Raw genomic sequence first — 19,891 nt, forward strand, 5'->3', positions numbered from 1 at the left:
TCATGGGCTTGCGAGAGCCTTTCGACTGATCAACCAAAATATCACATGAGGTACTCTTTCCAAGCTGGAGGTTTTTCTCAATTTCGATTGAGTCTCTCAACCCGGCTGGTTTTAGCGAGGCCTCATTGACCGCTCAACAAAATTACGAAGGACATTTTCATGGATAGCGATTGTTTGTTGCATACACCTGTGTATCGGTGCCATCCTTGCACCGTCATTTTCATGCGTTATCTAGAGCCCATTGGGACAAGCTTAGTATCTTAGGACCAAAAGATGCATTTGCACAACCATCTTCGCCCTCGTAATTATCCAATCCACGTAAATAGATGATAGATAAGAGTATAGTGTTTCAGTACAGCCTGGAAGGCAAGGAAGACTGTTCGAAAGACCGTCCAAATTTTTGGAAGACTACACACTGAAAGAAAGGCCTACTGGAAAGACAGAAGATGGGAAGCAATCATGAAAAAATGATATTTAGTAACATCTGCTCCTAATCATAACAAATCAAAGGGAATACTCATGCAATCGCACGAGTCCCCGAACAAGAAATTCTCAATACAATAATGGTTGATCCTCCGAGGGACCATCTGCAGATTTGGAAGCCTTACCGTGCTTCTTGCGACGGCGGCGTTTTTTGATCTTCGACAACATGCCATCCTGGCTTTGAGGTTTTGCATCGTCGGTCTCGAGGGCCGTGCCGTCTGTGTGACTTTGGCCCGAGGACGAATGCTTGAGACTGTGGTGATGGCCGGATTGATGAGATTCACCTTCTGAGGAGCTGGAGCAGTTGGCGTGGAGAACAACTTTGCGAATGCCGTTCACATCCACAACCTGTTCAGTGATGCTGCCACTGCGTGCCGGTCCACGGTGATGGTAGGGGAAGCCTGTCGGCGAGTCGGAAGATTTGATGCTGCCTTCTGTACTACTAGCCTTCGGCGTCAACCCAGAACGCGTCGGGTCTTCGTATTCTTGCGCAGTGACCCTACTAGCCTCTCGCGTCAACTCAGAACGCGGTTGGTTTTCGTGGTATTCGGGGGGTTCGTAGTCATCGGGTCCTTGAAGAACACTACTAGCCTCGCGCGTCAACCCAGAACGCGTTTGGTCTTCATGTTCCTCGCGGACAGCCTCGGGAATGGAGACATGAGGGAGATCCTTGAATTGTTGGGCGCTGGTTCCTTTGCTCACATTGTCGGATGAAGAAATCGTTCCATAGCCGATTTTCAGGGCATGTGCACCGTCTTTAGCGTCAGGACCAGCTGAGCTGAGCAGGCCTGCGCCGATGCCGCCTTGGTAGGCTGTGGACGATTGGAGAAGTTTTTGAGAGTCGGAGATACTCTGCGCAGAGTCGTTTTCGGTTTGAGCGGAGCGAGAAGGAGAAGTGCCATTGCGTTTGATTTTGACGGCATGATAGCGAGTTTGTCTGGGCCGACTGGCCAGGTTTGAGGGGCCAAGATGCTTGAGGTGTTCTCGAATTGCATCAGTCGTGCCCATCTGTGTGACCCACCCGTCCGTTGCAGTGGAACTGATATCGGCATTCGTCTTGCGGAGTTGGAAGCGGGGGAGGGGTGCTTCCACGGAGCTGCGGCGTCGGATCAAGTCGGAAGGTTTGGGGAGAGACGAAGGTTGGACAGCGTCCGCATCAATCAAGTTGCCGTCGGAAATGACAGAGGCATTCAATGGGGGTTCCTCGACAATTTTGCCTTTGGGAACACGGGATTTCGGCGCAGGGGCCATGCGCCTGATGGCTTTGTGAACATCGATAAACACATCAGATTCATCAATGATTTCTTCTCCGATCAATTCTTCAATCACGTCTTCAAGTGTGACAACTCCGAGAGCGCCGCGATCCTCGCTGGGGTATTCGGAGACAAGTACCATGTGTGACTTGCCCTCTTGGAAGAAATTGACAATGTCGAGACAACTTGTCTCTGGGCGTGTTTCGGGAAGTGTGGCGAGAGCAAATTCGCGAACTCGCTTGCAATCCTCAGGGTCGTATGTGATCAGCATTTTGACCAAGAGCATGCCAACGAAGTTCATTGCGTTATCGGGTGCGTGGATAGGGATGCGAGAGTAGCCTTGGGATAGAATGAGGTCCATGGTGCGTTCATCCAGAACAGTGTCTGCGGACATGGTGAAGACATCCTCCATGGGTGTCATGATGCTGCCGACTGACTTCTCCTTGAGGTCAAGCACGGCGCTGATGATGGTGACTTCATCGGAGTTAAGTTGTTCTCCGGCTTCGCCCAAGGTTTTGTGGAGGGTGACGAGCGTTTTCAAGCCGGCTTTTTTGTAGATGGTGCCGTGATCTTCACCGAGGAGTCGGTCGAGGAGTTTTGCGATTGGCCAAGCGACCGGAGACATGAGGTACATCAAACCCAAGACACATGGAGCCATCCAGGCCCCGATGGGAAGACCATAACGAACGCATATCGATTGTGGGACGACCTCGCCGAATATGACGATCAGGGCCGTGCTTCCTAGTACTGCAGGCCAGCCGCCACCAAGTGTGCGGTCGAGGACGATGGGTAAGGTCTCATTTGTGATGACGTTACTGAGAAGGAGGGTGACAAGAACCCAGTGTTTTCCGTGCTTTAGGAGGTTGAGAACACTGGCTGCGTTTTTGCGTTCGGGCCCTTCGCCTGACGTCTGGATAACTTGGAGGTAGACTTCATCCTAAATCACAAAGCAACAACAGTCAGTTGGAATGGTCGGAGAAGTTCGCCGATTGGGATTGAAAGCTTACCTGTCCCATCAGAGCAATGGTAAGTCCAGCAAATGCACCTCCACTGAGGACAAGAGCAGCTGAAATACCCAAATAAAGCCATAGGTTTGGATCGCTCGGTTCTTTTGGTGGTTCTGCGTCGGCGGAAAGAAATAGTGGCGAGAGGACGGGCGCAGCCGCAGCGAATGGAATTTGCGCAATGGCAATGAAAAAAAGCTTGGCCAGACTCAGCATCACAGGCCGAGCAGCAAGCAAACGAAATCGTGGGGAAGTCATGGGCGCAAAGTGATTATCGGGACATGCTGCGATCTAACCGCTGGCTGCAGTGAGGGGAGAGGTGGGGAGAGGGGGTGGGCAGGTAGCTGGGCAAACAAGATGTGAAGGAAGGGGAACTGGTAGAAAGGGGTCGGGAGGGAAGAAGGAAGAAGAGAGTAAAGAACGCTATCACGCCAAGGAGCGTCGATGAAGCCCCAAGATGAATTGAATTGAAATCGAAGGGAAGCTGGGGACCAGGGCGGGTTGCATCAGTCAGCACCCGAAACGCCAAGGTCACACCCGCAGCTACTCCGTCATCATTGGGGCACCAGCTTCTGGAGTTGGCTAATCTCCGTCCGCATCGCATCTCGCTCGCGCTTGGTGGATAGGTAGAGCTGTGACAAGTCGTCGTGCATTGTCTGGAGATGCTTGTGTTGGTCGTTGACCGTCTTCAGCTTCTCATCCAGCATCCAGAACTTCTTGACGCTGTCCTGGGCATCTCCCTCAGCTCGCACCTGACCTTGGTGGTGAAATTTGGCGAGTTCGGCTTGAGTCTTGGACGAAAACTCCGCCGCGGTCAGTTGCTGCTTAAGGGCCTCCTTCTCTTCCAGCAGGTTCTTGACTTGCTGCTCAAGCTCAGCTTCAACGGTGGCCTGGGCACCGACTGGACCACGGGCTTGAGAAGTTTGAGTCAGCTGTGCGGCGAATTCTGCCCGCAGAGCCTTCTCTTGCTCCTCAAGCTTGGTCCGTGACCAGTCGAATGCTTGACGACGCAGAGCCACCATTTCCGCCTCGCTTGCCTTCTTCATCTCCGTCGTCTCCCCCTCATGTTTGACCTCCAATGCCTGTAGGCGCGCGACCTCTCGCTTCAGCGCGTCATGTTCGTTTCGGGAGGTGGCAGCGACTTGCTGACTCAACGCACTCTGCTGGGACAGAGTCGCGAGTTTGGAAGACAAGTCGGCACATTCCACCCTCAGGGATTGGTTCTCTTGACCCTGCTGGGACAAGGTCTCGAGACGGCGGGTCAATCCCTGATACTCGCCCTTCAATGTTTCTTGGCTGTTGAAGAGCGAGATTCCCTCAGCGAGCATGACGGAGTTGCGTTGACACAGGTCCTGATTCTCCGCGCGCAGGTTCTGGACTTCCTGGTGCAGGTTCACATTTTCCTGGCAAGCGGCCTGAAGCTGGGCGTTTGTGTGCTCCTGGAGCTGGTCGCGGTCGGCAATGGTCGAGTTGTCGGTGGCAACTGACGGGTGCTTCGGGAGAAGTGCGGCCTCGAGCTGGGACTGGAGGCGGCAAATGTCTTGCTTCATCCCGGCATTCTCGTCCGTCAGTGCCCGGTTGGCAGTCGTCAACTCGGTTAGTCGAACATCAAATGTCTCCTCTCCGGGGTTTTTGGCACGCAGTTCATCGTACAGGCGGCGCCACTTCGAGGCGTCGGTGATCAGGCGACGTTCATCCTCTCGGTAGCAATTGGCCATCTCGCGGAATGTCTGGACCTGGTGCTGGTACGCTGACAGTTCCTTCGACCGCAAGAGGTATTGCTCCTCCTTGAAGCGATCGAAGGCTTTCACGCGAGATGCTTCGCCGTTCCGAAGCTGGGCGTTCTCCCCGCGGAGTCGTTCAACCTCATCCTTCACATCTTTCCACGCGGCGTCCTCTCCGGTGGTGCTGTTAATGGTTAGTTGAGTTTCATCTTGGCGCGTTTGATATGTGCTGGGGTCTCAAGGAAAGTCACCTGACACGTCCTCGAGGACATGGCGTGGGTAGGGGAGGAGGGGCAGGATGGGAAAGTCAGTGAGAGAGATATCAGGTCCAAATCGCCTGATACTCTCTTCATGCCAACTCTCATTGGGTGGGGAAGGGAATGATGAGAGAGGGCAAGGTGAGAGAGTGCATGATCAGAGATGACCCCGCGAGTGAGCATACGATGAGAGAGGGCAAGATGAGAGGCATCACTGATTAGTGAGACTTACTTGAGAATCTTCATCGCGAGAACGGCACAACACAGGACCGCCGCGAGGTGCCCAGCTACCTCCCGGAAGAGAGCAGCGAGGGTCACTGCCACGAGAGTGGCGATTACAACAAGGTTCTTCATTATTGTTTTTTGAGAAAAAAAAAAGAAGACGATAGTGAAGACGAAGAAGAAAAAAAAAGCTTTGTGGGTAACTTGGGGAGAGAGAAGAAGAAGAAGTGAGACGAGAGTGAAGATAAACAAGACAGACACGCGGGCCTTCCTCGTTGAGAGCCACCACGAAAGGAAGGAGCGACCCTCCCACACCATTCTGGAGAACACCAAAACAATTGGCCTTACTTACTACCAGCTATTAACCTACAAGGAGTGAATGACTTACATTGGTACCGGCACAATGGATTGATAGACTCAATGTTGATTAAGCTTTTCGGCCCGTGTGGGGAACCTTGGCTCCCCAGTGCCTGCAGAATTGAATTTCCTATTTGATTATGTGTTTAGTGCATTGTGCATTGTATATTCTATCCCTGTGTACAATTTGCATGTCATTGCCTCTCACCCCCGTGGGCATTCTTCCAAGAACCGGCGTAATGATGCTCAACGAGATATGGGCCTCGATCTTCAGGATGTCCGGCCTGCAAAGAAGCAAACGCCGCATTGGGCAGCACGAGCACATCATGTAGCAGTGTCGGCTTCATTATATTGGTGATATTCGCACGTCCTACCGGCACACCCATTTCCTGCTCCAAGTTGCGCAGCAGGGCCACAGTCATTGCTTGGGGGCCCGTCACATCCACGACATCTGAAATCATGGTCATGTTGAGTTCGGCAGTGGTGTGTCCGTGCTCTGCGGCAGAGGCTTGCAGTTTCTCCACAACGTATTTGACCACGGCAACTCCGTGGCTTGTTTTGGGCTTGCTCATCACTGTCCAGCTGGCGAATTGTGATCCGTCGAATTCCAAGCCCACCACCACGTTTGTTCGGCCCCGGTATTCCTCCGGAATCCATGTGTCGATTGGCTTGTGGCACGTCACGTCTAGATCGCTCCAGATACCGCCATCGTTGTAGAGAATGAGTTGCCGTAGCAGGTCGGCTTTCAGAATCGGCACCGGTAATGAAAGATAGAGGTCTCGGATTTCGGGGAAATCGGCGAAGTTGTCGCGGACGTACTCATCGGCGCTTCCGTCGCTGAGAATTTCATGTCGAAGTGTAGGGTTTTGTATGAGCCAGCTTTGCACGTTGCCCCAGCGGTCTGGGTCAATGCCTCTTGAACCGGACTTTTGCCACAGCTTCAACGGGAATGTAGCTTGCGCATTGTCATAAGTATTGGTGATTGGGAGGTAACTCGATGGCCGAGGCGGTGGCGAGGTCTCGGTTTCAGTTGCGATGTCTGAGGATTGAGAAGGATTGACGTCGGTTTTTGAAGCGGTGCCGTTTGCACCATCGCCTGGGCAATCGCAAGAGCCATAGGTGAGGGCAATGGTCGATGGCTCTGGCTCTCCGCCAAGAGTTGAGGTGAACCAGAGGAATGAAGACACGAATAGGAGCAGTAGCCCTAAAAGGTAATGATATCTTCCCATGTTGGAGGCGGCGGAACCTCTCAGAGGATGAGTGAGGTAAACATGAAAGTCAGAAAGACCAGAGCGCTTGGGGGAAGGTCTTTCGAGGTCATCAACTTCGGACAGGATCCACTGGGGTCCACAAAAGTCTTAGACTGTTTTTTTAGCAATCAGGCATGCTCTTAGGGCTCACAAGCCATGCACGCGGATATGGCTGTTTGCGAGTACTACATGCGTAGAAATTGCATATAAACTACCCATTGCACGGCATATTCTAGCAACCGTCAGGGGAATAAGATCGTTTGCATTGGTATAGCCCTCGAAGAATGTGGGGCCACTATATCCGTGACCAGGGCGAATCAGGCCGAGAACGGCATCGGCGGAGAGATACCAAGGGTCGAGATTAAGGGTCTCAGATCGAGCCTTTTAAAATCAATGGATTTGTGCTGCAGGGTCCAATCAATCAATTTACACAGCCCACGCTCTGCAGTTGAGTTGCAAAGTGTTCCAATTTTACTTCGCGTACAATTGTGGCTCACTGTTGCTTACCCAGCTAAGTCATTGCAGGAACAATCCAATGCTACCCTCGCACGAAGGAGTTGAACGATTCCAAGTTATGTATCAGTTTAGTAATAAACACTAATTTGCAGCTAGATCACAAATAAAAACACAATGCTCTGTTCGGAGTAGGCTCTCATTATTTATGGGCTCAGGTCATCATCGGAGGCGATTCAGTCCAGGTGGCCGCACATCAATTTCCGCATTTGGCACTGGGCTTGTACAATATATGCAGCACATTTTGAATGCAAGTGAGATTCAGGTACTCCGTACTCCGTACTTCATGATACACAAAGCTTGAACTACAAATGCCCTGTCAAATCATAAGTTGATTCGTTTAGCATCTCAATCAAAATTGATTGCGGCCAATGACTTGATTAGTCAGAATGAGCTCCGGATGACATTTCTGAATGTCCCTGCCCAGGTGGACATGGCATAGCTTGGAGTGAGCAAGTAGCTTTACAACACGCAGCAATAGCCTGGATTATCTCGCGCATTACTGAGGTTTCCTTCAACGCCGCTCCCTGTACAGCACGGTATGCCTCCCCTCGGTGCTCTTGGCCTCGTTGTTTTGGCGTACCCAAGGCGCCGCAACTGCGTCTGCGTTGAAGCAAACACTTCAAATTGCGATGATGGTTTGATTGTCGAGCTCTATACTCCGTATACCCTTGACGGTCGCTATGGCATCTCAGCTGACCTGACCTCAATATCACGGGTCTGCAATTCCCAAGGGCATCCTTGAAAATCAATGAGCATGGTGCTGACTGCCAAGTCGCGTTTTCTCGGGATACCACTGAGTCGCATGGTTTGGATAACATCGACCCTAGAAAGCTACCTCAAACGCCACCTTCGCATCCATCACAATCATGGACTGAGCGACATCACCCGCATGACCTGTTGACAAGCCACCACGGGCCGAACCCCCGCGAACCCCCGCCCGGGGGGGGGGCTTGGGTGCCAATCACGCGCGACAACACGACAACAATGCTGCTTTTACACCGGAAGGCGGGCGACAATGTCATTGTACCTGAATCCTGTCAGATTGGTGATATGAAGCGTCTGCCTGCGCTACCCTATAAGTAGTGTGATTCAGCAAGTCTACTCCGTAGATATGGTAGTGCTACCAGAACTCCAGCAGACAACAAGTAAACACGCAAGTCCAGCTGATCGACGCGAACCACAGTCGCGTGTTCTAATTAGAGTAATATCTCCACCGATAGAAGCCGTCGGAGGAACTTCGGTGGGGAGCCCGTCCGAGAAAGGGGGAGCTTGCGAGTTAGCGCACGATTCTAACCAGAATGAACCCCTGGCATCTCCTTAGGGCAAAGATTATCCGGGGAGACTGCAGAAGACGCCCCATAAATCACGGTATGCAATGTGAGCTCCTTCAGCAACGGCCTATCAGGACGATCACTTGAGGATTATCAACGCTCGGCTACTCCAAGCGAAGTCGCTAACAACGAACCATCCTCACAATTGTCCGCGCCAAGCTGGATGTCAACAGGATCGTATGACGATCTTCTCTGATTTAGAGAGCGATCGTCCCTCCGCCATGGTGTAAAGATTTATTCCTCCGAGATGCGCGGGCGTCGCTCCTTCCTGTTCCTGGTCATATGCCGAGCCCTGGAAGTATTTTTTAAAAATGGAACACAACTGTCAATCTGAAATCTGCAGATTCGAATCTCAAATCCGGGGAAAACTATGCATTCTTTCTAATCACTCGCCCTAATACGATCATTTCTTTACTTGTTTCTCTCTTTACATCGCTCGGAATCCGGCCTCCCACGCCATGGCTCCCTGGGCATATCTAGCTCTAGTCACTCTTTTTACTCCCCTCCTGGCCTCACCGGTCCCAGGTGAAGACACCACCAACTTACATCAACGAGCAGCAGAAGGCTATGAATCGCCTCCCTACTATCCCACCCCTCCAGGCGGATGGATCGCCGATTGGAGCGAAGCCTACTCAAAGGCGCAGCATATCGTCGGCAACATGACGCTTGCCGAGAAAGTCAACCTCACAACCGGGACAGGCTTCTTCATGGGACCATGCGTGGGTCAGACAGGGAGCGTTCCCCGGTTTGGAATCCCAAACATCTGTCTGCAAGACAGCCCGCTTGGAATTCGGAATTCGGACCACAATACTGCCTTCCCGCCTGGTATCACGGTAGGAGCAACGTTCAACAAGGGCCTCATGTACGAACGTGGAGTTGGAATCGGTGAAGAGGCTCGCGGAAAGGGCGTGAACATTCAATTGGGTCCATCTGTTGGATCCCTTGGTCGAAAGCCTCGCGGCGGACGAAACTGGGAAGGCTTTGGTGCCGATCCCGTCTTGCAGGCCTATGGAGGATCTGAGACTATCAAGGGAATGCAAAGCACTGGAGCCATTGCAGCTCTCAAGCATTTCATTGGCAATGAGCAGGAAATGCATCGCATGAGTAGTATTGTGACCCGGGGATATTCATCTAATATTGACGATCGCACACTGCACGAGCTTTATCTCTGGCCATTTGCTGAAGGTGTTCGTGCTGGCGTGGGCTCTGTGATGACTGCTTACAGCGATGTAAGTGCCGCCTCATACATTCTAGCCCTGGAGATTGTTGTTGCTGACTTCGCACAGGTAAACAGCTCAAGCTGTAGTCAAAACAGCAAGTTGCTCAATGACGTTCTCAAAGATGAGCTCGGCTTCCAAGGATTTGTAATGACCGATTGGCTTGGTCATTATTCGGGGGTTCCCTCGGCATTGGCTGGCTTGGACATGGCTATGCCCGGCGATGGAGCTGTGCCATTGTTTGGAGACAGCTACTGGGGACCCGAGCTCTCGCGGTCTGTGCTAAACGGGAGTGTTCCCGTAAGCCGTCTGAACGACATGGTAAGTTCACCCTGCTCTATTGAGCTATCCGATCTGACACAGAACAGGTCACCCGTATTGTTGCCACATGGTACAAGTCCGGTCAAGACAAAGACTATCCACTGCCAAACTTCTCCACCAACACCCAAAACAAGGAGGGTCCGCTTTACCCCGGAGCTCTCTTCTCCCCCAGTGGTGTTGTAAACCAATTCGTTGATGTCCAAGGGAATCACAAAGCTACCGTTCGCAAGGTGGCTCGTGAGGCAATAACCTTGCTGAAGAACGACATGAACATCCTCCCCTTGCGCCGCAACGACTCCCTCAAAGTCTTCGGAACTGACGCTGGTGGCAACCCCGATGGGCTTAATTCTTGCACCGATCAAGGATGTGATAAGGGTGTGCTGACCATGGGTTGGGGTAGTGGCACCGCGAGGCTGCCTTACCTTAACACGCCCCAGGAGGCGATCGCAAACATCACCAACAACGTCGAGTTCCATATCACTGATTCGTTCCCCTCCAGTGTGACTGCCAGCTCCAATGACATTGCTCTTGTCTTTATCAACGCTGACTCAGGCGAGAACTACATCACGGTCGAAGGCAATCCCGGAGACAGAACACAGGCCGGACTCAACGCTTGGCACAACGGCGACGACCTTGTCAAAGCAGCGGCAGAGAAATTTTCTAACGTTGTGGTAATTGTGCATACCGTCGGTCCAATCCTCATGGAGGAATGGATCGAACTGAAATCAGTCAAAGCCGTACTGGTCGCTCATCTCCCAGGCCAAGAGGCCGGCAACTCCCTGACCGATGTTCTCTTCGGTGACTACAGTCCAAGTGGTCACATGCCTTACACGATCCCCCGCAGCGAAGACGACTACCCCGATAGCGTGAGCTTGATCAGCCAACCCTTTGGTCAGATCCAGGATACCTTTACCGAGGGTCTGTACATCGACTATCGGCACTTCCTCAAGGCCAACATCACGCCCCGATACCCATTCGGCCACGGATTATCGTACACCACATTCAACTTCTCCCAGCCCTCACTGTCGACCGTGGCGCCACTCGACACAGCTTACCCACGCTCAAGAGCAGCGAAGCCATCGACCCCAACCTACGACACCGCCATCCCCGCCGCCTCAGAAGTTGCCTGGTCTTCATTCACCTTCACTCGCATCTGGCGCTACCTTTACCCCTACCTCGACAATCCGCAATCTATCACCTCGACAGAGAAGTATCCTTACCCAGATGGCTATACCACCGACCCACACGAAGCTCCACCTGCAGGAGGGGGCGAGGGCGGAAACCCAGCTCTCTTCGAGACTGTTTTCTCTGTACAACTGCAGGTCCAGAATACCGGCAAGCGAACTGGCAAGGCTGTACCTCAGCTCTACGTTGAGCTGCCTGCTCGTCTTGGTGATGTGCCGGAGCTGCAGCTTCGCCAGTTCGAGAAGACGAAGGAACTTGCGCCGGGTGAGAGTCAGACTGTTACACTTGATATCACTCGGAAGGATGTGAGTATTTGGGATGTTGTCGTGCAGGACTGGAAGGCTCCTGTCAATGGACAGGGAATCAAGATATGGATTGGTAACAGCGTTGCTGATCTCCCTGTTCTGTGTGTCGTTGGTGGGCAATGCTCTGCGTAATAAGTCTTCCATCGTTGGATAATCAATGTTCTTTGTTGATACAATCATTTCTCTTACTCACTGCCCGTTTATGTATTTGTTTTGATCACGTATTTATTTCGATGTCCATGTCCATGATCAGCTAACATGTTTTAATTTAATTTAGGTATACAGAATATACAGAAACGCCCCCAATCTATTCTTTGGAAGCAGTCACTTTCCAAGGTTTTCAACATTGGAAATGGTTAATTTATCAGATGTGCCTACCTATTCCTATCAAGCTGAAATCGACGAAGCAGAAAAACACGTGAAGTGCATATTTGGTAGAGACCTCCCTGGAAATATAATTTTGAGCTAGATCAGAGATTTAGACAAAATCTGCAATGTACACAATGCAGAGATAAAGGCGCTATTTATAGGGTTCGCAATTCCTCCGAAACAGGCGTCTTCTCATGGTTCAGCCCTGTCTTTGTCTCCACGTGCTCCTTGTTGAGCTTGGACTTCAAGATGAATGCCGAGAACAGAATCCCAACAGCAGACATGCAAGTGTAAAGAATCCACATGTTCCTCAAACTCCAAGCAAATGCCTCTCGCACAGCAGCCAGTTGTGCAGGGTCAGTGATATCCTTGATAGACTCAATGCTTGCAGCAGCCGAGTCCCCAGACATCTGAGCGGCCAGACTTGCCGACATCCCCGACGCCAACAGACTGCCTTGCTTTTCGCCCATGCTGTTCTGGAACACGACTCCACCAATAACGATCGAGAATGCAGTTGCCATATTTCGGATGAAGCCGAGTGTGGCAGTAGCAGTAGCAGTGTCTTGCTGTGAAACTGTTGCCTGGATGGCGATGATCGGTGTCTGGAAGAGGAACCCGGCACCTAGACCGCTGAGGATCTGGTAGCCGACAATTTCACCGATTGAAGAGTCCACGTCAAGGTTGATATATAGGCCATTGCCAATGGTCATCAGGATGAGACCTCCCCAGATAAGCTCGAGGTAGCGACCTGTGCGGTGGATGATTGCTCCGGTCAACATTCCGGAGAACGCTTCCATCACGACGAGTGGCAGGATCAAGACACCCGAGCGCATCGGGGAGGAGCCTTTGACTGATTGCAGGTAGAGCGGCATGTAGTACTCACCGGCGATGAAAACCTGTCAAATTGTCAGCAGTGAAAAGGGTCAAGGACGATGTTTTCACTTACAAATCCATGCGCAAATGCCACGAGCAAAGTTGCGATGTTGGAGAATCGAGCAAAGATATCCAGGGGCATCAGCGGGTATTTTGCCAGCTTCTTCTCGCTGTACACGAACAGCAGCGAACAAAGTGCACCGAAGACAATGAGACAAATGACCTGGGGAGACTTCCAGGCGAATGTCTCACCTCCAAAGTCCAACCCAAGGAGCAACATGAGAGTGAGACCCAGCACAGAGGCACTTCCAAACCAATCGATGGCGCGGAATCCATCCATGATCTTCGTCTTCGGGTTGTGCACATCCAAAAAGAAGACCAGGAGCACGAATGTGATTCCAGAAATTGGCAAATTGATCCAGAAGGTCCATCTCCAAGTCACGTACTGCGAGAACGCACCTCCCAGAAGCGGACCCACACCACCAGCAAAAGCCCACATCACCTCCATGAGACCGAGGTAGAGGCTACGATGTCTGTCATTCAGTTAGTCAGAGCGGCTTCGCAATCTGGTCACCCCACATATGACTCACCTAACACTGAACAAGTCGGAAATGATAATCGTCACAAGCTGCAGCAAGCCACCACCAGCAACACCCTGGAACGAGCGACCAATAATCAAAGCCTCCATGCTCGTAGCAGTGGCACACACAATGGAACTGAGAAAGAACCACGCGACCGCCAAGAGCAGAATCGGCTTGCGGCCCCAGATATCGGAAAGCTTGGCCCAAATACAAGCGCTGGCCGCGTTCGCAAGCAGGTATGCACCTCCAATCCACGTATATCCAGCCGCGGAATGGAAGTACGCGGCGATGGAGGGAATGGCCGTGGCCATGATGGTTTGATCCAATGCTGCAATGAACATGGACAGCTAGATCGGGATTTAGTAAAGTCCGTGTGCTTGGAGAGGCTGTCGTACCGATAGTGCCAACATGATGGCGGCGACGCGGACTTTGCCGCGCCTGTCGGTAGGCTCTTCGATTTCCATCTTGAGGTCGGTGTTAGGGTGAAGGACAGAGGATCTGTTCGATCTTGATATCCGACTTTTTTTCTCTTCTTCCCCGCAAGTGGGGCCGACGCTAGTTGAGCCTACAAGTAAGACAGTCGCGATAGTATGAGATGTCGATCGTGATTGGCTGAATTATTCCGATGGAGCAATATTCCACGGTTGCCACGTGCTGGGACGTTTCTTTTCTTTTTACGATGAGTACAGAGTACAGAGTACGAGTTGGTAGTTCACTGGTGTTTGGATACTGAGACTGGTAGTCTTTATTTCTAAATTAAAAGCAAAGTAACTCCAATATGTCAAAACAATTCATTAATTCCGTCAAAACCAAATCGAACACTCCAAGAACCCCAAAACGCTTTCAAATACTCCGTATGAACACCAAAGCAAGAATTTAGCATGAACCTCCTGGATATCGCTGAGTCCCATCAGACCCTTCGGCCAACAGTGACACCCAGGTTAACCATGGCCTTTGCATGCTGGCAGTGATCATCAAACTTCGCAACCAAGGCATTGACCTTCTCCCTCGCCTGGAACTCCGTCTTTGCCTCGCCAGTGACAAGCATCGAAGGCGTCACCAAAGCCCTCATAACGCCGGCAACCCATCTCTGTGAGATATCTCGCAGATGATCCTTGCCCTTAGTAGTGTGAGTTTCGGTTATAACATCCGCAAACCCACCAGCCAAGATGTCTTCGTGTACTCGCTGCGGCGCAGTAGGACACAGATCTAGGCTCAGCATGGCATTGGTGACAGACTGGCGCATCTGGTTGACGACGGCTGCTTCGGGGACCGCGTCTGTGCAGAACGCAGAGTGGTCCAGCTCTTCCCATTGTATGTATCCATTAGGTTCTGGGAGGATTAGCGGTTGGTCGTGGAGAAGAAGATAAGCAGGAAACATACTCAGTAGGGCTCGTGCATTGGCCAAAACAACAGCATAATCTTTCTTCTTTAGACCTGCGGTCAAAAGTCGAATGTGGACGAGATCGTAGCGGGATTGATGCTCCTCGGGGAAAGGATAGAGCACATCGTGCACGCTCAGTGCAATTGGTCCCTCTCGGATCGGGAATTGGGCCGCGGAAATGTCAAAGCCATGCAGATAGACTGATTGAGGTAGGGTTTTGGCGACGTCTTCGAGCCAGACACTGAAACGGGTCAGCTTGAAGGGTCTTGCTGTTGGAATTGAACTTACCCAGTGCCGGTACCTAGGTCGGCGATAGCAGTGATGTTGTCTTTGGGAATAGAAGGATGAATCGTGTGGCCTGAGACAGCTACAAGGAAGCGATGCTGATCATTGAGGCTGTAAATCGTTAGCTCATGAAAAACGGGGCCGAGACTATCGATCAACAGGTGACAGCAGTTGGTCCGTGTGAGAACAGAACCAAAGTATGAAGTGGGACATTCGGAAATTAACTGAATCGGGAATTGGGAAAAAAAGGGGGTATATTGGGTAGACATGAAGATCTGATGATGTGAAGCATAGCTGGTGTAGTACATACCGTCGAGTCTCCTCGCCGTCTCGGCCGAGGAGGTAAATCTTGTCCTGAACACTCAGTTTTACCACTGACTTAATCAAATCCCTAACCTTCCAGAGGAACTTCTGGAAGGGGAGGGGAAAGGAGCCGAGCAAAGCGGGCATGGTGGTAGGCATGATGGCAGGCATGGTGTACACTTCACTGAATTCAGTTGAGTTTGATTTTTTTCAGTGGGCAATCCGCAGACTTTATCTTCGTCTTCTCCATAACAGAACTATATGGGAATTACTTTGCGGATCCAAACCATCCAGATTACACTATACCCAACGCCATACTCCGTACATCGGTATCGAACGCAATAGCCAACGCACAAAGAAACGGAAAAGAAGCACCCCCACATCGCCGTTTACTTCCCTGTCTGCCATCCTACATCCGAAATCCGACACCCACTCACTTGCATCAACCTACATTCCCCATCCAATCCAGGAAGTGGTTTCCAGCCCAGCGTGGCGGCTCTCCAACCGGGACTACGAGCACGATATCAACCACATCAACCACCACGTATCCCTCTCTCGAACAAAGAAAAGATTATGCACGGAAGCCCCTATCCAGTATAGAGCCTGAGCTTTTCACCGGAACTGGACGGCTAGAAGAGCCCACCGCTACATGGAGCCATGAAGTCATGGGGAGAGGGTGGGGGATGATGTGCGAGGAAAGTAAACGGTTTTGGGGCGATCTGACAAAAGTACGGGATAACGTTGATAGACTAGCTTTTCTTTGAACGTTCTGATCTTCATGCGGGGTACCGGGACGGGTTAAACTGAGACATCGATGACCGTTAGAGTCAGGGGTAAAAAGTGAAGCAAAATGATCTCCGCTGTGTGCCAGTGAGGATGCCTCATTCCCCCTGACCGTTAGACGTTGGATCCACTGATGTTTCGATATCTTGATCCAAACCAATTTAGAACGAAGGCCCCGTTTAAATCGATAGTCTACTATACATACGCTCTACTTGAGAGGGTTCATGGAACGATGGAATTGGTCTAGAACAAGATATAGTCCATGTGAGAAAAAGCCACAGTCCAATAGACACATCACGATGTCAATGTTGATTTTATAGTTTACACAGATGCAAAATGACTCCAGAAACCCTCGGGCACAAAATGATCATCCAAAAAGTACCGCCCCCTCTCAAGATTTTACCAGGTTAGCAAAGACGTATCGGAAGATTTCCCGACTCTTGTACAGATTTTCAACGCGCATACGCTCGTTGTCCAAGTGAGCGTTATCACTGGCTTGTCCACATGGCAGGTTAGCCGCCGGGGCCGAGAACTCCTTTTCCAAGAACCGGATGGTTGGGATAGACCCGCCTTCACGAATAAACATTGGTTTCACCAGGCGGGACGGTCCCAATTTCGACTTTTCGTCCGCTTCGGACTTTGTTCGGATTGGCAATGCGGCCGGTTCCTCTGTCGGTGTGGCGGTGAGGGTCGACGAGGTCGGCACTGCCGCAGCTGTTTGCGAGGAGCGTTTGCGGGCGGCTTCTTTGCCGGCGGATGAAGTCGTCGTTGACGTGATCACCCGCTCCACATGAGAAGCGAGACTGTCGGAGGAGTCTTGGCGGCGGAGGTCGGGGATTGGGCCGGGTTTCGGCTTAATGGAACGGGTGTTTGTGGGTTGGGGGATGGGAGGGAATTGGAGTTTCGCGTCCTCTGGGGCGGAGCTCCAGGCCGCTGTGATCGCCTCGGATAGGGTGGCAAAGAGGTCGTTATCGGGGTCTCCGAGCCATGCGTCCGACTTGCCGGTAATCTCGACGGTCAGATCGTTTTGTGAATCTAATAGCGCGAATTGTTCTTGGGCGTAGGCTGTCAGATCTGCTGCCACTTCATCGGCTTGCTGGTCTGGAACGATACGGATTGACAAGCTTGCTTTGGCTCGTCGGGCGATAGTAGTGGCACTCTTGCTGCTGGGAACTTCGACGGAGTGGACCGTCAAAGCAGGCTCACGCCAACGGTGCATGAGTGATTTGATTAGGGCCTCAGTGTCTGAAATTTTTGGGTGTTGAAGGATCATTGCATCTGCAATGGCCTCAAATCGCTTTTGTTCGGCGTCTGTCAGGGGCCTGACAGCGTCGTGGAAGCCAGGCAGATTGATTTTACCCTTGCGCCCAACAATGGTAGAGAGCAGCATGGTGATATCTTTAACAGGTTCATCCAACAAAGTACTGCCGTCAATACCACTGTGAAGATCAGGATGCTCGCTTGAGACGACCAGATTGGCGTGCACGACACCGCGGAGTCCGTAAGTGAGACATGGGTTGTAGTCATCGAGCCAGTAACTGTTTGCCAACAACACCCAGTCCACGGTTCCAATTTGCTCCTTGTGTTCCCGCACTGTCTGGTGGAATCCTTGCGACCCAGACTCTTCTTCGCCCTCAATGAGGAACACGACATTGCAGCGCAGTGTCTTCGTCCTAGCGAGATCGGCAGCAGCGTATAGAGAGGCCAGGATTGGCCCCTTATTGTCGGAGACACCACGGCCATACAAAAATCCATTGATGGAGGTGAGTTGATAAGGGTCGGTTCTCCACTTGGCTCTGTTGGTCTCGGCACCAACAACATCATAGTGGCCATAGAAAAGAATTGTCTTGTCAATCTTGTCGGCTGCGGTGGCATTGAATCGCGCGAAAACAATTGGGTTGGTGTCTTGTCCAGTTGTCAGAAGCTTTGTCTTGGCACCAAGGTAGTTGCAGTGTCGTCGAAGGAAAGCCGCACCCTGGTTGCATTCACCAGAGAATTTAGGGCTTGCTGAGACCGTTTTGAAAGAAACAAACTTGGCCAGACTGTTGACCATCTCGTCTGCGACGAGTCAGCACTTATCAATCACATGTTTCATCAGACGTACCGTTACTGATAGGAGGCAACTCTTCCTGTGTCATGAAGAACTCGGTCAAGTCCCAGATACCCACTGAGTTGTCGTTCCCACCAGTGGCATAAATCTGACGGTCCTTGAACCGGCCAGCTGCAGAAGCCAGCATGGTTCCTTCATGGGCAACCCACCCACCGACTTCTTCAAATCGTGAGTTGAATTTCTAATGGGATCAGTACAACATACGCATGATACAGCATCTTCCAAAAACATACCTTTACTACTCCACTAGAATCACCACAGATAGCAACACCCTGAATAACGTGCACGGCCCACAAATCACCAGTGTGTCTGGTGATCCGTTTCACAAGTTGCTGCGAGTCCAAATTCCAGATATTGAGAGCACCGCCTGCAAGACCACAGTACAGCAATGATCCTTCAACGGCAATGGATAGCACAGGATCTCCATTTTGCAGCTTCGCAATCTGAGTCGGAGTTCCGCCCGGTGACTGGCCAACACGCCACAGCTTCACCACTCCATCGCCAGCGCCAGTTAGTAGGACCTCTTCGGAGGGTGCGGATTCAACCAATCCTTTGACCAGGAGCATAGAGTAAACGTATCCATGGTGCGCGAAGAGTTTGTGATGATCTCGCTTGAAGCTCAACACGCGACCACCGTCGGAGACAGCACCGTCGGACGATCCTTGAGCGCGGGTACCGTCCGGTCCCCGAGAATCAAAGAAGCGATGCGTCCGCTTTGAGGGATGGGCTGATGAATTTTGGTTTAAGGTTGACCCTTCCTCGGAGAAATCACACCACTGTCTGGGTCAGGATCTGGTGCTTAGAGGGGGGCAAAACAGAGCGTCATACCTGGATACTTGTGTTCTGCGCACCACAGTAGATAGTTTGATTGGCTGACGAGTACACAACTGTGAAAATATCACCCACATCATGGTGGGAGTAGATTGAGTAGAGTCGTTCAAAAGTTCTCGTTGACCACACCTGCGGTGGTTAACGTTGAGTCATCGCGGCCAGCGTGGGAAAACATACATTGACGACGGAGTCGCCACCACTGGAAAATAATAAACTGCCATCATCCGAGAGGTAGAGGCCTAGCACGCTCTCTTTGTGTGCGTGGACAGAGAGCACGAGGTCATATGTCTCAAGGGACCACGCCTGGGAGGATCAGCCACGAGTCTTGGCAATCACCATGTCAAAGACATGGCCGTGCGGATAGGCAGGGGGAGGCTTACAAAAATATCACCTCCTTGGAGACCAGCAAACACGCAGTGTTCGTCGACTGCGAGTGCGAGGACGGAGCGACTGGCCAAGACGCGGTGGCCGATGCCGCAGTCACTGGTGGGATGGGCACTGCCAGCATCATCGGGGGAATCAGAATTCCATTTCTGATCATCGAGATCAGAGATACTCCCTGACTCGACTAAATCCATATTAGTCAATTGATATGGGAGGAAGAGGTGTGGGTGTTCGGGAATTAGATGACCAAATCAAACGGAGATTTTGCCTAGTGATTCATGCCCGCTCTTCCAACTGGAACTTGAATTTGAACTTCACAACTTCAACTTCAAGATAACATGAACAACATCTCAACGTTTACATGGAATGAAACAAAATTCAATAGGGGAAATCCACTTCTTAAACCCATGGATATTGCATCATCGACAAAATATTCGACTCACCCCCCCTGGCATCCCTTTCAAGTCTATGCTTTTTCATTAGTTTCTCTCGGTCGCGTTTTCTATAGTTCTACTCTGGGGAAATATGGAACACACCTGGGCTCCCACAATAGTCGAGCTAAA

The 19,891-nt window shown here is 51.4% G+C and overlaps 7 protein-coding genes across 7 annotated transcripts; 2 read left to right on the forward strand and 5 right to left on the reverse strand.

Annotated features, from left to right (window-relative positions):
- Window positions 1-552: 552 nt before the first annotated feature.
- Window positions 553-2,998, reverse strand: N7506_002336 (putative DUF21 and CBS domain protein (Mam3); the record flags this gene model as incomplete). Its single annotated transcript, XM_056951632.1, has 2 exons — window positions 553-2,673; window positions 2,744-2,998. 2 exons carry the CDS (start codon window positions 2,996-2,998, stop codon window positions 553-555), a joined length of 2,376 nt encoding a protein of 791 aa, XP_056817547.1.
- Window positions 2,999-3,402: 404 nt separating this feature from the next.
- Window positions 3,403-4,662, forward strand: N7506_002337 (uncharacterized protein; the record flags this gene model as incomplete). The annotated part of the gene is made up of 5 exons (XM_056951633.1): window positions 3,403-3,721; window positions 3,829-3,857; window positions 3,913-4,212; window positions 4,342-4,443; window positions 4,498-4,662. 5 exons carry the CDS (start codon window positions 3,403-3,405, stop codon window positions 4,660-4,662), a joined length of 915 nt encoding a protein of 304 aa, XP_056817548.1.
- Window positions 4,663-5,494: 832 nt separating this feature from the next.
- N7506_002338 (glycosyltransferase family 32 protein) lies at window positions 5,495-6,529 on the reverse strand (the record flags this gene model as incomplete). Its single annotated transcript, XM_056951634.1, has 1 exon — window positions 5,495-6,529. The coding sequence occupies one exon, from the start codon at window positions 6,527-6,529 to the stop codon at window positions 5,495-5,497; it is 1,035 nt and encodes a 344-aa protein (XP_056817549.1).
- Window positions 6,530-8,855: 2,326 nt separating this feature from the next.
- N7506_002339 (beta-glucosidase) lies at window positions 8,856-11,557 on the forward strand (the record flags this gene model as incomplete). Its single annotated transcript, XM_056951635.1, has 3 exons — window positions 8,856-9,626; window positions 9,684-9,935; window positions 9,983-11,557. The coding sequence occupies 3 exons, from the start codon at window positions 8,856-8,858 to the stop codon at window positions 11,555-11,557; spliced, it is 2,598 nt and encodes an 865-aa protein (XP_056817550.1).
- Window positions 11,558-11,949: 392 nt separating this feature from the next.
- On the reverse strand, window positions 11,950-13,712 carry N7506_002340 (MDR family MFS transporter; the record flags this gene model as incomplete). The annotated part of the gene is made up of 4 exons (XM_056951636.1): window positions 11,950-12,690; window positions 12,741-13,200; window positions 13,258-13,595; window positions 13,644-13,712. The coding sequence occupies 4 exons, from the start codon at window positions 13,710-13,712 to the stop codon at window positions 11,950-11,952; spliced, it is 1,608 nt and encodes a 535-aa protein (XP_056817551.1).
- A 446-nt stretch (window positions 13,713-14,158) lies between these two features.
- Window positions 14,159-15,391, reverse strand: N7506_002341 (putative LaeA-like methyltransferase; the record flags this gene model as incomplete). The annotated part of the gene is made up of 4 exons (XM_056951637.1): window positions 14,159-14,580; window positions 14,632-14,873; window positions 14,921-15,028; window positions 15,228-15,391. The coding sequence occupies 4 exons, from the start codon at window positions 15,389-15,391 to the stop codon at window positions 14,159-14,161; spliced, it is 936 nt and encodes a 311-aa protein (XP_056817552.1).
- A 1,003-nt stretch (window positions 15,392-16,394) lies between these two features.
- N7506_002342 (glutamine amidotransferase subunit DUG2) lies at window positions 16,395-19,522 on the reverse strand (the record flags this gene model as incomplete). Its single annotated transcript, XM_056951638.1, has 6 exons — window positions 16,395-18,061; window positions 18,108-18,294; window positions 18,347-18,889; window positions 18,942-19,073; window positions 19,122-19,247; window positions 19,325-19,522. The coding sequence occupies 6 exons, from the start codon at window positions 19,520-19,522 to the stop codon at window positions 16,395-16,397; spliced, it is 2,853 nt and encodes a 950-aa protein (XP_056817553.1).
- Between the last annotated feature and the right edge of the window lie 369 nt (window positions 19,523-19,891).

The sequence above is a fragment of the Penicillium brevicompactum genome (assembly GCF_028827555.1).
Source record: "Penicillium brevicompactum strain IBT 35665 chromosome Unknown utg000001l_segment0_segment0, whole genome shotgun sequence".
Taxonomy (NCBI): Eukaryota; Fungi; Ascomycota; class Eurotiomycetes; order Eurotiales; family Aspergillaceae; genus Penicillium; species Penicillium brevicompactum.